Raw genomic sequence first — 16,507 nt, forward strand, 5'->3', positions numbered from 1 at the left:
TCAAAGATGAGAACCTATGCATTTTGCTGATCTTTCTGTTTTGCGGTGTTGGAATTTCAGTCTCACCTTACATCTATATAACTCTCTAGGTTTCTCTCTGTGATACTCCAAATAAACCATTTATTCTAGGCCTAGGTCAGCAGGTGTGCTAGATAGAGTGAAGAGAACTAAAAATTGAAATTAATAATTGATAACGGTTCGCGATCCAAATTCACAAATGACAACTGATTAGTTGCCTGAAGAAAAAAAATAATTCACATATCTGTGTTTCCCGCTGCGAGAGTGACAACGAAAGTGCCTTACATTGTTTTCTGTTATGTTAACCCGACGTTAGTTCTCCATGGTCGGCTCGACCTTTTCAAAAAACATGGGAAGTTAATCTAGCCATTGCATCCGCTAAGATATAACCTTAAGGGTTGAAAATTAAAAGTAATGGAGGATTGTAAGACCTTGTAAGGTGAAGTAGGAACAATGAGATCGGCTCTACGAGCTACGGCGTGCCAGGACGAAGAGTCGAGTAAAAGACGAAATGTGATATCGAGAAAATACCAACAATTATCCTTAAAAACAGCGGAAAGAGGAAAAAGTTCGGAGAAGATATGGAACAGAGTTAAGATTAATATCAGTGGAATGATTTTTGAGACTTTTGAGTCAACGCTCGCACGTTTTCCTGACACCTTACTGGGATGCCCAGACAAAAGACGAAAATACTACGATACTCAACATGAAGAATATTTTTTCAACAGAAACCGTAATGCTTTTGATGCTATTTTATTTTTCTATCAATCGGAAGGAGTCCTTGTTCGGCCAGAAACCGTATCGCTTCAAAATTTCTACAACGAACTTGAATTTTTCCAGGTTGGAAAAGAAGTTGTGGAACAGTACATGAAGGACGAAGGGATACTCGTCGAAAAAGACCCTCGAGATAGAGTTCTGCCAGCCAGTCCTGCTATGAGAATTATCTGGCTGTGTTTTGAGTATCCACATAGTTCAGAATATGGAAAACTCCTTGCTTGTTGGTCTGTTTTGTTTATTTTTATTTCAATCTTTGTTCTCTGTGCCGAGACTTTACCGCCAAATGCCGACGAAAATATCGCAAGGGAAACCCGACTTTCGTACGAAGCAATCGAAATTGCATGTGTTGTCTGGTTCACCATCGAAATAATTATTCGTTTTATTTGTTGTCCTCAGAAACAGAGGTTTTTGAAGGACTTTTTGAACTATATTGATCTAGCAGCTGTTTTACCGTTCTATACCAAGCTTATCCTCGGTTCACCGGAATTTGACAGACTTGGAGTTATGAACGCTTTCCGCCTGTTACGAGTTTGCAGAATTTTTAAACTTTCTCGGCATCTCGAAGTACTGCAAGTCTTGGGCCGAACGGTCGTAGCAACTTGGAGAGAATTATTAATGATTCTGTTTTTCATTATAATAAGCATGATAATGTTTTCTGGTTTGACGTATTACGCTGAATACGAAGCTCAAAAAGACAAGTTTACAAGTATTCCTGACACGTCATGGTTTGTCATCGTGACTTTGACCAATGTTGGTTACGGAGATGCTGTACCCGTGACCGCTTTGGGGAAAATCCTCGGAACCGCTTGTGCGTTGGTTGGAGTCTTAGCAATAGCTTTACCAAGTCCAGTAATTGCAACACGTTTTAAGCAATTTTACAATCAAGAAAAGTTAGAAAGAAATCAGGGGATTTTGGTTGTTTCGTCATCTACAGCAACAGCAGATAGGACAGATATTACTGACATTTCTTTAGCTTGAGCATAATGTTATATTTACCGACATCAATCATAGGATACTACTTAACAAACACTCGTTTAAGGCAAACGTGAAACGTCAGTTGACCATTAAAAAATTCTCTAAAATTAGTGAAAAGGAATCGCAAAAATCTCCAAGTAGTAGATAAACAAAAAAATTACTAGTCTTTGTCGAGATTGAAGGTTTGCAAGGTAAAGTGAAATGTAGGGAAACGATGAAAACGTGGTCTGCACGTTTGCCGTTTGCGGGAAGGAAAAACGTAAATCTTAATCTGCCTACTAACACTTCATGGGCTACATAATAAAACTATTAGTATTGAAACACGTATCAGTTATTATGTGTATATATTTTGTAACGTCCGAGGATGAGCTTGTTACGAAATCCACAGTAACTACTTTCTCAAATACAGGTGCTTTTGAAATTTACTAAGCTTTACTACAATTTTCTGCAAAAAAAAAAACAAACTTTCTTTGGTAATTTTTTCTTCTTCTTTTTTTTGAAACGTGATGTTGAAGCCTGTATAATGCGAATAAAGATATTTAATCCATCAAATCTTTTGATAAATCCATCACTGAAATCAATAATGACTTTCACTACCTTTACAGCAAATCATCGGATCCCATCGGATATGTTTTAACGATGTTGTGACTATTTTACAGCTGGCATATCACGCTTTTTAGTATCCGCTTTCAGGGGGAATTCTTATAATTGTAGTTCTAAACATGTAGATAAAGCGTCGACTTTTAATGCTTCATGCTGTGTTTTGATGACAAAGTGCCATTTAAACGGTGACTGGAAGGACTTCCATTCAATTCCACGTAACTTCAACTAGTTATACTGGTTTCATTGATGAATTTTTGTGCAATCTTTCCGATAAATAAATACGAAGAACTGTTAACACTTGCGTGCCGTACTGCTGGGGGAAAAGCAAGAAAAATGAAATGTTATTCCTAAACCTAAGACCATGAATTTGAAAAACAATATTGTAAATCATTCACTTTTGAGTTTCGTTAATAAAACAATCTACTTAAAATTCTTTATTTTTATCTAAAAATCAGAAGCAAATCTCTTCAAAGAAAGAAATTACAGTAAAGTGCGGCTGCTTTCCAAGTCAAAATAAATAATTTACCCTTTTTCAGCTTGTTCCTATTTCCGCTGTATAACTTCATACAGCAGTGTTCATTATATCAGCTCATAAATAGAAATGGATCGAAAAGATCGCTGAATTGTTCTAACAATTTTTTATACAAAAATCCATTGACCATCTTTTTACAAATGCGTCAAATACGTCAGACTTTTCCTTCTTTAACTTAGATATTAAGTAGATTTTGTGTAAAGAGCGCAGTCGGCTTAGGATGGATAAGAAAGGACTTGGCTCACCATGCTCCGATATTATCTTCCAACAGCCTGAACGTTTAACTTGAAGTTCAGAAGTTTGGTTTTGATGTAATTTACTGATCACTTGGAACATATCGTCAGACGCGTAGGCTCGAATTTCAGCCGTGGTGGTTTCGGCGCGGTGCCGTTGAAACTCTGAGCCAGGACGGGTTGCCTAAAACACTATATTAGTACTATCAGTAGCGGCAAACCATAAGACGGAATAATAAATAACTGCTATATTTTTGGTGGCACTATGACGCGTGACTTTACGTTTTCATCGAAATGCTATCGACCCTTTCTTTCATCCACCCACCCATCCACCCACCCACCCATCCATCCATCCATCCATCCATCCATCCATCCATCCATCCATCCATCCATCCATCCATCCATCCATCCATCCATCCATCCATCCATCCATCCATCCATCCATCCATCCGTCCGTCCGTCCGTCCGTCCGTCCATCCATCCACCCATCCATTCCGTCATTCGTTTATTTATTGTCGCCCGTTCTTGAAGTAGTTTCGACGACCGGACCCTCATTTTAGAGTGAATGCCTTCCCGATTCTAGACCACCATTACCTTAAGTATTATTTCTTTATTGATGCCAAATATTGAGAAAAATATCATTTAGAGTTCAGCTCAAATACAGAATTTTAATTGCCCTATTTCACTATGACGTCACATGAAAACAATCTATTGTTTAAACGCAAAGGATCATGGAAATAATGGATCACCGAAAATTGTTCTAAAACCCGTATCAATCCACGAAGAAAAGTAGGATAGCCAGCAAACGCTCAGAATATTTTAAGTACATATTAACAATATTATATCGGGAAAACCAGGCCGCATTTTAGATTAAACTGTTTCGCTAGGAGCAAATCTTGTTGAAATTTCTATTGGATTTGGTGATTCTATCCCCCACATAAACAAGCAGTGACGTCATAGTGAAATAGGGCAATTCCAAAGAGGTCTGAACACACATTCAAAAATTCCACCATTTTTTAATTGTTTCCCACAATGCACCAATAAACGCCTATGCAAGAGCGGTTACCTAGCACTGGGTTCCTTCGTTCAAAACATCTGGTCTCTAATTTAATCTCTCCAACTTTACGATCCAAAATCCTCAATTTTCTTAAGGCTTTTCTTTCTCTTTCTACCGTAACAATGAACACAACACATCAAAGAATCTTCCTGCTTCTTTTAGTGGTTTTGTACTTGGTTTGTGCGACGTACTCGGCAAGTTTACAAGGTAAGAGTTTACTGACATTAAAAAGATTCTTTTTCGACGTTTTTATAAACCCCAAATCCTTCAAATTATTTAGTTAGAATTCAATATTTCTAACTAAGTTTACTTTTTTATACTTAAGATAAGATTGAGATAAGATCTGATAGTGTTTTCAGATTTTTAACTTGCAGAAAATGTTGTTGAAAATATATGAATAATATTTAATACTACGTACGTAAGACTTCCATATTCAAATAATTTATCTCAATCTTTCAAGGGTTAAATTTGAGTTTTTATTTAGGCTAGATTCTTATATCTAAATTGTATTTCTTACTGAAAATAATTCAAGATTCCAGAAATGTAAAATTTTTAGGATTTGTAATTCAGTATGAGTACAAAACATTAATATTTAAATACTTCAAATCTTTATGTTTATTAACTCTCTTGAGATTCCATACAGATACAAACAATATAAGCTTATTGTACACCAATGGAGGTATTTTCAGTTTTTCCATGGTTTACTCATTAATATATAATGAATTTTGTTCTTTCACAATGTTTATTTTATTGAAATCATAGTGACCAATCACTTTATGTTGATTATAATTTTGACCAGCGTTGAACAATCTGTTGTTTTATTTATAAATGTATTTGTTAGGTTATACAGTAGAATACCCAGAAAATCATATGCATACTTAAATAACATTGACTTCTATTGTTGTATGGCTTGTACGATGTCCTGAAAACAGTTTAGACAACTGCACTGAGTGGCATAATTTGGAGTGTATTTTTTAGGTATTCCTGTAATAGAAGATTTTCAATCAGCCTTGTTATAGTGTGAGACAATAGACAATATCAGTTCTAAATCTTTTTTACAGGTATACATGTGGTATCACTTCTTTAAATATCTTTGTCTTTTTCTTCTGATTCCTCAATCAAAAAATGGTGTTTGTGGTGTTTAAGTAGTGCATTCTTTACTTTTTGTTTTTTTTTAAATAAAATATCGACACTGATACAAGGCTAATCCTGAGTCAATGACTCTGTAATCAAGAAAACAGATAAGTTTTACTGATTTGAAAATGGTCTATTCATGTGTGATGCTGAGTCTGGGAAATAATGTGACGATGCTACGTGTCAAATCTGGAGGCTATAAGACACCCAATTCTCTTTTATAAACCAGTATGAACTCTGGATGATTCAAATATTTTAGTAGAAGTTATTTGAATATTTTTCAGTGGTCAAGAATGACAAATCCTTTAAAACCAAAGATGATAGTATGAACTCTGCAGGCCTCGAAATAGAAATTTTTATTAGCCTGCCATAGTAAAGGAGCATGGTAAAAGGAGGTCATTCCAGTAAATTTTGCATGGCCATTTTTTTATTCATCTAGCAGTGCATTGTTATTTTTGCCTGCCAAACAGGGTTGTCAATAAAATTTTTGGTAGGTGGTTATGAAATTAAAATAGGCGATAAACCGGAAATCACTGGAGCATGTAATCGAGGCATACTTGTCACCAGTCTCACTCTTCTCACAAAAATTCAAGATGACGGACAATGATCGTTGTAGTTGCATTGCAGTTTTCATAGTACAGCAAAATAGGATTGGGTTAAAATTTATTTTAACGAACTTTAAAGAACTTTAATCAAAAATTACAATTACATTGGGAAGTGGCTAAGTAGGCAGCCAAATTAGCAAGAGTAGACAGCGGAATCTGCTGGTTGCCGGCTTCTATTGAAAACTTTGGCCAAACCTGGAATTTGGCCATTGGCAGGCTGCTATTTTGAGCCCTGACTCTGGATGATTTAAAAATGTTACTAGAAGTTATTTAAATATTTTTCAGTGGTCAAGAAGGACAAAACCTTTAAAACCAGGGATGAAAAAGTTGAAGATGAAATAGCCAAGGATGAAAGTGAAGTGGAGGAAAATGTCGAGGAACACGATGAGGACACAAATCAAGAAAATGAAAGTAATGGCACCAAAAATGACAAAGAGGAATTGGAAATAAAAAAAGATGAAAAAGACAGTAAGTCAGATGATAAGAATGGTGCTGATGATACCGATGCTGATGTTGATGATGACGATGATGCTGCTCTTGAAGACACTAGTGACAATTATATTTCAGATCCTAGCAATGCAAATGGCGAAGAAACTGGTGGTAATGGAAAGGAGGATGTCGACAGCACATCAGAGTATGCTGATTTGACCAAGGTTAGATTTTTGGACAGGTTTTGTGGAAATGTATTTCAGTGCTTAGTTCAACTTTAAATATTGTTCAATTTAGTTGGAAGCATTTATTTTATCTCCTAAGTAAATGGTGAGGAGACTAGAGTATATTGTTGAATTCCCAAGGGGTGGGGAGGGTCTGAGGAGGGTATATTGTGTAGTACCAGAAAATATCCATACCACCACCATGGAAGGGGATTGGGGTCTTTAGGGAGTGGGGAGGGTATATTATTTAGTTCCAGAAAATATGTATACCTTCCCCATGGAGGGGAATAGAAGTTTCCAAGGGGTGGGGAGGGTCTGAGGAGGGTCTGAGGAGGGTATATTGTGTAGTACCAGAAAATATCCATACCACCACCATGGAAGGGGATTGGGGTCTTTAAGGAGTGGGGAGGGTATATTATTTAGTTCCAGAAAATATGCATACCTTCCCCATGGAGGGGGATAGAAGTTTCCAAGGGGTGGGGAGGGTCTGAGAAGGGTATATTGTGTAGTACAATATCCATGGTGGGGGGATTGGAATGCTCAAGAAAAGCTCTGGTGTTGAAAAGTGAACTTTTTGCTATACTTTACAAGTAGAATAACTTCATTTGTGCTCTGCTTCTAGAACTTTGCATAAAAAGACTAAGGAATTAAGGACAAGGGGAAAGTGAAACCATCTTGAAATGTGTCTTTGATCATTTTTATTATTGTTATCTTAGGGTATAGCTGATGCCAAGAAGGCAAATGAAGACCTTCAACAGAAAATCGATGCTTTGAGCAAGAAATTGGATGAGATTCTTGAAAAAAAGGTTAGTAGCAGAGATATTGATAACTGATGATGATGATTGATGATCAACTGATGACTGATAATGATAATAACTGATGATGGCTGATGAAGATGACGATGATGGCTGATAATGATGACTGATGATGATGACTGATGATGATGACTGATGATGATGACTGATGATGATGACTGATGATGACTGATGATGATGACTGATGATGATGACTGATGATGATGACTGATGATGATGATGACTGATGATGATGACTGATGATGATGACTGATGATGAGGACTGATGATGAGGACTGATGATGAGGACTGATGATGATGATGACTGATGATGACTGATGATGATGACTGATGATGACTGATAATGACTGATGATGATGACTGATGATGGTAATGATGTTATTGATGCTCACATCTTCTAAACTTGTTCCTTCTTATCTCAGGACATCAGCTCAGAGCCCATCAAAGTTAACAAAAAAGAAACAGAAGACAAAAAAGAAACAGAAAACAAAGACACCAACCCTAAAGATGAAGTAAAAAAGGACAAAAGTGAAGTAAAAACGGATGAGAAGAAAAATGAAGATAAAAAACAAGAAAAAGGAAGTTAAAGACAACGAAGCAGACGTTACCATACTATCACCAGGAGACAAGCAAGAAACACGTGACTCTGATGAAAGCAAAAAAGAATCCAATAACGAAGGAGGAGACATGGGAAGAAGATGCTGAAAACAAGGCAGATGAGGATTACTAATTAGGGATTACTAAATAATTGTTCTATTTCAATTGCCCTATTTCACTATGACATCACATCATAACAATCTATTGTTTAAACGCAAAGGATCATGGTCGTCAGAGGGGGTCAAATCAACGCAAGTTCAGCGAAAATTGTTCTAAAACCCATATCAATCCACGAAGAGAAATAGAATAGCCAGCAAACGCTCAGAATATTTTTTAGTACATATTAACACATATCATATCTGAAAAGCAGGCCACTTTAGATTAAACTGTTTCACTAGGAGCAAATTTTGTTGAATTTTCTATTGGATTTGGCGATTCTATCTCCCACATGAACAAGCAGTGACGTCATAGTGAAACAGGCTAATTGATGTAGAAGAATTTTGAAGTGCAGTCTAACAGGCACTGGGCTTAGATGTAAAATTTTTTTATTACCCACTACCCTTGTGCATGCATTTTTAATAATTCTATTTGATGATATTTTAATTTTTGGGTTAAGAATGCTCCAAATCAAAAAATGGAGACCAATAATTTAAATAACTATTGTTCTGCTGCTCTGACTAGCCTCTCATACATGAGAAAATGCTTGTGTTTCCATGTGAACACAACAAGTCAGTGCAGAACAATAGTTAGTCAAAGAGGTCGCCCTATTTGGATTGGATATATAGTCTAGGAAGTGCCAATGAATATTTTTCTCATGAAGAGACTATGGAGAACTCTTAAAACTAGTTGAGCTAAAGTTTGGCACTGTTGAAGGCACTGTTGTCATTTGAAAATATTCCTCGAGAAGCATGGTTGGTGTAGCGGTGAGAGTGCTCGCCTGTCACCAATGTGACCTGGGTTCAAGTCCCGCTGAGCTCGGTGTCGTATGTGAGTAGAGTTGTTTGTTGGTTCTCTCCTGTGCTTCAAGGGTTTTCCAGGTTCTTCGGCTTTCCTCCCTCCGCAAAAATCAACTCCTAAATTCCAATTGCAATTACAGTGGATGAATAGCTACTCTGTAGAAATGTCACTGTCAAATCCCATTTATTTATTATTTATTTTATTATTAGAGAGTAGTATCCTTCAAGACAGGTAAGTTGGTAGTACCCCCCTGACTTTCCTTCTCCACAGTCTTTGATATGAGAATAAGTATTGGTTATGCCTAGGCAAACTCAACATTTCTGATGTCCTTGAATGCAAGGCTAAGCATGCAAAACATGGTTTCCACTGACATGTAGTCCTAGAAAAATTCCATTTCTGTTAGTCTAATACCTCAAGATTGTTTTGTGAAGAACTTTTGGTGCTTTGTGGGTTGGACCCACAAGAACTTTAGAGAGAGACAGAGACTAAAAGACAAGCTCAAAAACTATTGTTACTTTACAGAACCCAATTTAGAGGAGTGGGACGGGCCCACTTGGTACCCACCACACATTTAGACCCATGACGGCTTTAGAGATAGACAGAGACTAAAAGATAAGCTCAAAACTATCATTATCTTACAGGACCCAATTTAGAGGAGTGGGATGAGCCCACTTGGTACCCACCACACATTTAGACCCATGACGGCTTTAGAGATAGACAGAGACTAAAAGATAAGCTCAAAACTATTGTTATCTTACAGGACCCAATTTAGAGGAGTGAGGTGAGGTAACCTTGTACCCACCATCTCAGGTAGTGAATTGCTGTAAGATTGCAGATATGAATGTACTGTCTGTTTGCATGTAAGCTAAAGAATGCGCATGCAGACTTAGCCACTACACACGACTTATACCAACTCTCTTAAGAGTTTTAAAAGAAGCTTGCCCTTTGGCTGCTTCTTACATTTTGTACAAAATTTCATTTCATTTTTTCCATTTTTTGTTTCGTTTGTCTTTATTTAATTTCAATTCTGGCGAAGACAAGTCTAAGACCCTTTTGATAAATCCCATACTGCCATATTTTTCACCTTTGAGGTCAAACTTATTTGTTTTAAATAATATTGAAAGAATAAATTTGACATCAAACTCTGGAAAATAATTCATTGTGGAATTTATTAAAAAGGTCCACCTATTGACAATAATGATATGCAGCTCTAAGTTGGAACTGTTCATATTTGCACTTGATATCTTTTTTACTTTTGTATTTGGGAATTGTACTGTAGTATGTGAATAAAATATCAAAGTTCTACCACCATATTAGAACAGAATGTTCCAGGTGGCTACAAGAGAGGCTGTCAAGCTAGATTGGTTAAGTACATTGTCAGATAGGCAAAAGATTTTCAATTCTCGTTTCAACTTTTTTTCCTGAATTATGTGGATAGTTTTATATATCTCTCCAATAATGTAAAAATTGCACCACAAATAATTCTTTTATTTATAATTCCCAATCTTATGATTTGAGTTTTCTCAAATATTTTTTTACATATTTTTATGGATTTCATTCTTTCTCCTTGTCCCCCCTGATCCCCCCCTGATTGTCACGACCTTCAATCTTGTCATTTCCTAAGGCCAGCTACAAAGACCTTTTCGAGATAGCACACATCACTCCATGTATGGTGTTGTTCGTACTGAAGCTAGACCACAATGCATCAGTTTAAAAGTTCTAACTTTCAAGTTAAAAGTTGTCGATACGCAATACAATTTCTTCTTGTGATGGCAACGCAATTTTACATTTAGTTGCAGCAAAAAAAAAACAAAACAAACAAACATGAATTTTCTGCTATCGTTAGCGCGCTGTTGTTGCAAGACATGGCTTACGCCGCAATTCCTCGCGCTTTAAATGCAACCAGGGAGGTGGTCTTTCACCTTCTTGATGCAAATGAAATCTTAACTGTTGCATTGCCGGCACGAGAGAAATTACAGAGTGTATCGTTAGAGGTAAGCTTCACGTGACCTTGAAGCCGATCCAGACAGTTTTCAGGTAAGTTTGATTTATGAACAAAACGATCTTACTGAGTCTAGAGGTTACTCTCAGTTTTTACGCACGACGTTTGCGCGAGACACTTCAAACAGGACATCACAGATATTTGGTGCGAGAAATTCCTGATTGGATGACTCTGGTTCAACTGGATGATGTCACCGCCGCGCCGCGCCGCCACCGCCGACCCTGTGGAAACACCACACATGTCAATCAAATCAGACGCTCATGAGTCGAGTCGATCCAGATCCCGAGACACTAGTGATCAAACGCCTTCGAAAAGGATTCAAGTATCTAACCAGCCCATACAACTTGCGACGAAATAGAATCACTAATAACACTAACGCCAGGACAGCTATAACTGTTTTGGTCCTAGAATCTATCTCCTGTCTTTCTTTCTTCCATTCTTGAAGTTCATCAACGTAAAGAAACTGGTTCCGGTAATCAGCGGGCAATTCAAACTGAGAGGGTATGGGGAAGAACGACTCATAGAAGTCGACCAGAAGCGCTCGCACTGTGCTAGCGTCTTGCGAGTGGTCGATGTTGTCGTTCAAGCAGATAAATTTTTTCTTGTTGGCGCGAATATTGTCGAGTTGTCGGAGAACGGCTGTAGCGTTGTTGCCGATCATTTTGAAGGCTATATCGTCGTCTCCCAGAGTCTCGTGCTTGTGTTTCTTCGATGTTTTTTTGGTGTCGTTTAAGAGGTTTAGTATTGGAGCGCATGCGCTGAGCAGTGATTCGGTGACCACAGGTAGGGCGGACGCGGAGGTCTTCTTGTCTAGAGGTTTGGTCATATTGAGTGAGCAGTCGATAAGTGTTTTTTCTAGCTTCTTCATCGTGGCTGAGTCAAGAGGGAGAGGGTATATTTTTGCGGCCAGAGTGCGTAACTCTCGATCGGAAAGTTGACCTGAAGGACGAGAAATAGAATCAATGAGCGAGGGGTAAGGAAGGATGGTAGGGAGGGAAGAAAGGGGAGGAAAAATAGATGGGAAGAAGTGGAGGAACGAAGGAAGGAAGGAGATTAAGGGAAGGAAGGTAGGAAAAGAAGAAGAGAAGATGAATGGATGAAGATTGAAAGAAAAGAGGTGAAAAGAAAAAGTTACAGTCTATTGCCTTCAAACAATTGTTGCACTTGGGTTAGTTTCTATACATTTCATTGTATTAACCCAAATGCCTCGACTTGCAACGATTGTTTGAAGGAAATAGAGTGTAACTCCGATATCTGCTATTTATCGATACTATTTGGGGTTATCGAGCTTATCGAATATCAAACACTTGTCGACACTGGAACTTTTCGCGAAGAACACTGATAAACGATGACAATTAAAAATTCTACTCACCTGAGTGATCCGAGTCAAGTTCGATAAAAAACTCAGGTGACGTTGATTGAAGACGGTTGACCAATCACAAAGTAGTTGTACGAAAACGCAAACTGCATGTCGTCAGAGCTGCGCAACCTATGCGATGACGTCACATCAAACTCCTCCGGAAACATATCCTGTAATTCGTTCATAATGTTGACGTCGATCATATGAGGCATGTGGGCGGGAACCTTACGCGCGATGTAACCAAACTTCCGGTTGTAGATACGATGAACGTGAAGGAGGGAATCAGCAAAAGTGTCTAAGATTTTCCGGCTACGATAACCAGTAGAAAAGGTGTATTCCTCTTGCTTTTGCCGGCGCTGTTCGCGTTTTGCTGAAAGCTGAAAAATCTGATGTCTTTCCCAGGGTAGGAAACTCGTGTCTGTAGCGCGCGTCTTTGGGTTCCAGTCCCCGTAACGTGACCTCCATTTTCGGTAGCTTCTTTCCATGTCTTCGTCGTAAGAAAGTTGTTTGCGCTTCGTGTCTGCGATCCAATTGGCAAGAAATAACTCGTCTTCACTTGGTCTTAGTGACTCTTCTTTCAGTTTTCCCTTTGTATTATCTGGTGCAAGGGAATTTAAATCTTCTTGAGCGTCATCCACCGATAGAAGACGGCGGTTAAAGTTCTGCTCTTTGTTTGAAGCCTTTGGATTTTCACTCTCTACTTCTCGTTTACTTTTGTCTTCTGTTTCCAGGTCCTTATATTCGCCCTAAAACAAAACAGTCATGTTAAATACTACTTTTCAGCTCGTGCGAAACTCTTTTCCATTTCATACCACGCGTCATTCTCTTGAGTATTATTTCCTTAATTGTAATGTTTTTACTATTTCAGACCATGTGTTATTCAGGGACCTTGGAAATAGAAGGGCATAAGTCCCCCCCCCCCCCCAACACACACACTTTTTAGGTTTCTCTGTGGCGCTTGTTATTCTCTTATGTATTATTTATTTATTTACTAGCAAGGATCGAAATGCATGAATGCCTAGCTAACAAAGAATCTTAATCTAAAGGTATAACACATGGTATGACATGAGGAAACATCACACCTAAGTCAAAAAGGTCTTGGTTGTTTTAAATGAATAATAAGTCATCGAATAAATTTTGTAGATTTTGTTGCTCCTTAATTTAAGGAGGCTAGTAAGGGAGTGGTCATTATTAAGAGGGTGAGGAGGATGGTGCAAATAGGGGATGCTTCACCAATTTTATGCAGAGAGAAAAGGGGGAACATATCTTGTATCCAGTGGGGGAGGGGGAGGGGGCTTTGAAAAAATATGCATAGCATATCTAACTTTGCACCAGCCCTCCCCCCCTTTAAATAATTCCTGATCCTTAATACTAAAATACTGGGAAAACATTTCATTTATTGATATTACCTTTCTTTTGTTTAGCTTCACATATTGTTCTTCAAACAAGCTTGAATCAATTGACACATTTGTCACCGTTGTCTTAACATTACCATGGTTATTTGTAGCACCGTTGTCATAGTAACTGGCATTATTGAAATATTCTCTCAGGAGCTTTGCCTTGCGCCTTCTGTAGCCCTTCTCTGTGAGATCTCCTTCGGCAAATTCCTCTTGAAGACTCTGCAGAGCCTTACTGACTTCTTGGGGAAGAATTGTATCATTTGATAGATGTGGAACATCATATTTTGAGCTGTCAATCACCATCCAAGTTGGTCTCGGAAAACTGCTATTGACAACATTCCAATAATTGATAGGCTTATTTGCATAAAGAATTCTAATTTCTTTGTAGCTTCTTTCCGTCACTACATTTAAAGTTGGGTTTAATGTTGATCTTTGAGTAATCGGCATGAAGGTTGGTGGCTCAGTTGTGGGAACATAAGTTCCAGTTGTTTCAACGCTGATGTTAAAGTTAAGCTCTACTTTCTTGGTCTGATTTGCATCAGGGACACCAGTTATTCTAAATGAGACTGGAGTACGGCTATAATTGGTTCGCAAAACAAGGGTAAGTATTTTATGTTTCTGAGCGACCACAGCTGATCTTATTATCGTCTCCTCGGTGTGCTCGGCATCTGTTATCTTACCATCTTGGAAAAAGTGTGACATGTTAAAGTACAATACTGTTAAGCCACTGGGTAATGAGAAATTCTGGTTGTTCTGTTTTATATCTACTTTGTACAGCATGTCAAACTTTGAGACACCACAATCACCTGCGTCAAACCCACATGCTTCAACATTGCAAGCTGTGTCGCAGTAACGGTCACCCACCCAAGTATCTGCACAACCAGTTCCGCAGAAATCTAATCGGAATCTGGATTGCTGTTGATGCCAGTTTTGATAAGAATGTCTTGATCCTTGCTTGACTCCAATGCAATCACCTCCATCATAATCACACTCAGATACATTACAAGCTTTGTCACAGTACTTATCAGATATCCAATTTGCTGGGCATCCATCATTACAATTTGGGACAGGCCATGTAAGAAATATTTTTTGACCTTTGGCATGAGTATAAAAGTCATCCGGCCACACATTATCACCAAACATAACATCATCGTTCATATAGATAAATTTCTGTGATAATCCTGGTATTCTATGAATATGGCTTTCAATAGCTGGAGAACTAAAGGTTGGCAAATGACTTTGGTTTTTAAATATATCTTTGTGTGGAACAACCTTGATTCTGGGGTTATCAAGGTTCAGCCATGACGGGATTTGTCCATTAGTGACAATATACACATTACGGACCCATGGTGCAAACTTCTCTATTGATCTAAGAGAGTATCTCAATTCCTGATTATCTGCAAACCGATTGGCTGATATATCATGTTCGTCACTATCCTCATAGGCACTTGTTGACTGTTCTTTTGGCTTCGGGAAAATGTTTGACCAAACTAAATATGCAGGGTGGATTTTCAGTGCGCCATCGTCAACCGTGAGATTCCCCTTAAATTGTTCAAGGACTCTTTGTGTTGAGCTTTCATCTCTAAAGTAAACTACAGCTACATGTTTACTTGGCTCATAACTTATATCTATCATTGATTTTCCATAATGCTCCTGTAATGTTTGCTGCAATTGGACTATATCAGTGTACTTGGTAAAACCAGTAACTATGACTTCATAATCAGAACTTATGCTTCTTGCATCTGAAGCATTTGTAGTAAAGTATCCTTGATAGCTATCAATACTTTGACCATTCCATTTTATACTTTCCTGCATTGAATTACGTGTGCTATCTGCATTTGGAAAATAAAGAATACTTATATACTCCTTTTCTGGTCCATTTAAGGTCGAATTTCGAACCTCAGAGACCAGTTTGAAGGAAGGATGTAGAGACTGTGCTTCTTTAAGAGTCAACCCACGTTGTTTAAGCACATTTTGAAGAACCAATATTCTTCCAGGTACACAATTTGCAAACGAACAGTCAAAACTTGACCTCACACCTTCATTGCTCTTTCTTCTCTTAGCGTTTGAGATTATCGCCTTTTTAAGTAGTTTCTCAGAGTTTCGAACATCGGAACCATTCTTAAATATCTCATTCTTCGTCCTGTTTTCTTGTGCTTCTAGCTCAAGCCTAAGTTTCTGAAGTTGTGAAATAAGTTTAGGTTCGCTTCCGTTTACCCAAGTATACACAACATCTATAGGTATAGGTAGGCAGAGACGATCCTGGAAGGATTTTCCAACTACGTTATCATGATAAATGTTGAAATTTAAGGAATATTTTTGCATGCTCCATTCCAGCACCACCTCCCCGAACTGAAATGCTGAGACAAGTAGAAGCAGGATACCACCGAAGCATAATATTATCCCATACCGCGTGGATAGACAGCTGTAGGTTTGCCTTTGAACGAGTTTGCATAGAATCTTGAACAGTACTCTACTCATTTGTGGAGATCGAGGGTAGTAGGCAAAATATTTCAGCTGTTTTTTCACCTGTAAGTACTGAAATCAAAACAACAAGCGTTCGTCCGCCATTACACAACACGTCATGATCGTCATGTGGTTCCATGACACAGGTAGCCCAATGCTAGCAACAGGTGAATTTATGGATGATTTTAGAGGGGAGGGGTGGGGATAACCGGTACCCTCCACCCCTGGAAGAGAAATCCATGGATTTTGTCCCCAAATATCTTCAAAATTGAAAGTCAAATCGTAGAAAAAAATGTACTTTCTGTTTTCCTGCTAAAAAGTTG

At 38.1% G+C, this 16,507-nt stretch overlaps 3 protein-coding genes across 4 annotated transcripts; 2 read left to right on the top strand and 1 right to left on the bottom strand.

The window, feature by feature from the left end:
- The first annotated feature begins 18 nt into the window (after positions 1-18).
- LOC116287573 (potassium voltage-gated channel subfamily A member 1-like) lies at positions 19-2,213 on the top strand. The gene has a single exon (XM_031694258.2). The coding sequence runs from the start codon at positions 472-474 to the stop codon at positions 1,771-1,773; it is 1,302 nt and encodes a 433-aa protein (XP_031550118.1). The 5' UTR covers positions 19-471; the 3' UTR covers positions 1,774-2,213.
- A 1,984-nt stretch (positions 2,214-4,197) lies between these two features.
- LOC116287561 (uncharacterized) lies at positions 4,198-10,267 on the top strand. Of its 2 annotated transcripts, XM_031694246.2 has the most exons (5): positions 4,198-4,402; positions 6,220-6,402; positions 6,502-6,587; positions 7,304-7,393; positions 7,825-10,267. In XM_031694246.2, exons 1-5 carry the CDS (start codon positions 4,318-4,320, stop codon positions 7,987-7,989), a joined length of 609 nt encoding a protein of 202 aa, XP_031550106.2. In that variant the 5' UTR covers positions 4,198-4,317; the 3' UTR covers positions 7,990-10,267. The 2 variants fall into 2 exon arrangements, with proteins under 2 accessions (XP_031550106.2, XP_031550105.2); XM_031694245.2 differs by having other exon boundaries at positions 6,220-6,587.
- Positions 10,268-10,423: 156 nt separating this feature from the next.
- On the bottom strand, positions 10,424-16,288 carry LOC116287560 (N-acetylglucosamine-1-phosphotransferase subunits alpha/beta). The gene is given in 4 exon segments (XM_031694244.2): positions 10,424-11,897; positions 12,331-12,364; positions 12,366-13,064; positions 13,728-16,288. Coding segments are annotated over 4 exon segments (3,894 nt in total). The 5' UTR covers positions 16,200-16,288; the 3' UTR covers positions 10,424-11,208.
- Between the last annotated feature and the right edge of the window lie 219 nt (positions 16,289-16,507).

Source organism: Actinia tenebrosa, unplaced genomic scaffold, assembly GCF_029948245.1.
Source record: "Actinia tenebrosa isolate PJP-AT-01 unplaced genomic scaffold, QUT_ActTen_1.0 PGA_scaffold9__36_contigs__length_13948895, whole genome shotgun sequence".
Classification (NCBI taxonomy): Eukaryota; Metazoa; Cnidaria; class Anthozoa; order Actiniaria; family Actiniidae; genus Actinia; species Actinia tenebrosa.

What these genes read in the sequence shown, in the direction of transcription:
- LOC116287561 (XM_031694245.2), top strand. Translation starts at nt 4,318, where the DNA reads ATGAACACAACACATCAAAGAATCTTCCTGCTTCTTTTAGTGGTTTTG. An exon ending in GTACTCGGCAAGTTTACAAG is followed by an intron (nt 4,403 to 6,219) that starts GTAAGAGTTTAC and finishes AATATTTTTCAG; the next exon opens with TGGTCAAGAAGGACAAAACC. An exon ending in AGTATGCTGATTTGACCAAG is followed by an intron (nt 6,588 to 7,303) that starts GTTAGATTTTTG and finishes TTGTTATCTTAG; the next exon opens with GGTATAGCTGATGCCAAGAA.
- LOC116287573 (XM_031694258.2), top strand. Translation starts at nt 472, where the DNA reads ATGAGATCGGCTCTACGAGCTACGGCGTGCCAGGACGAAGAGTCGAGT.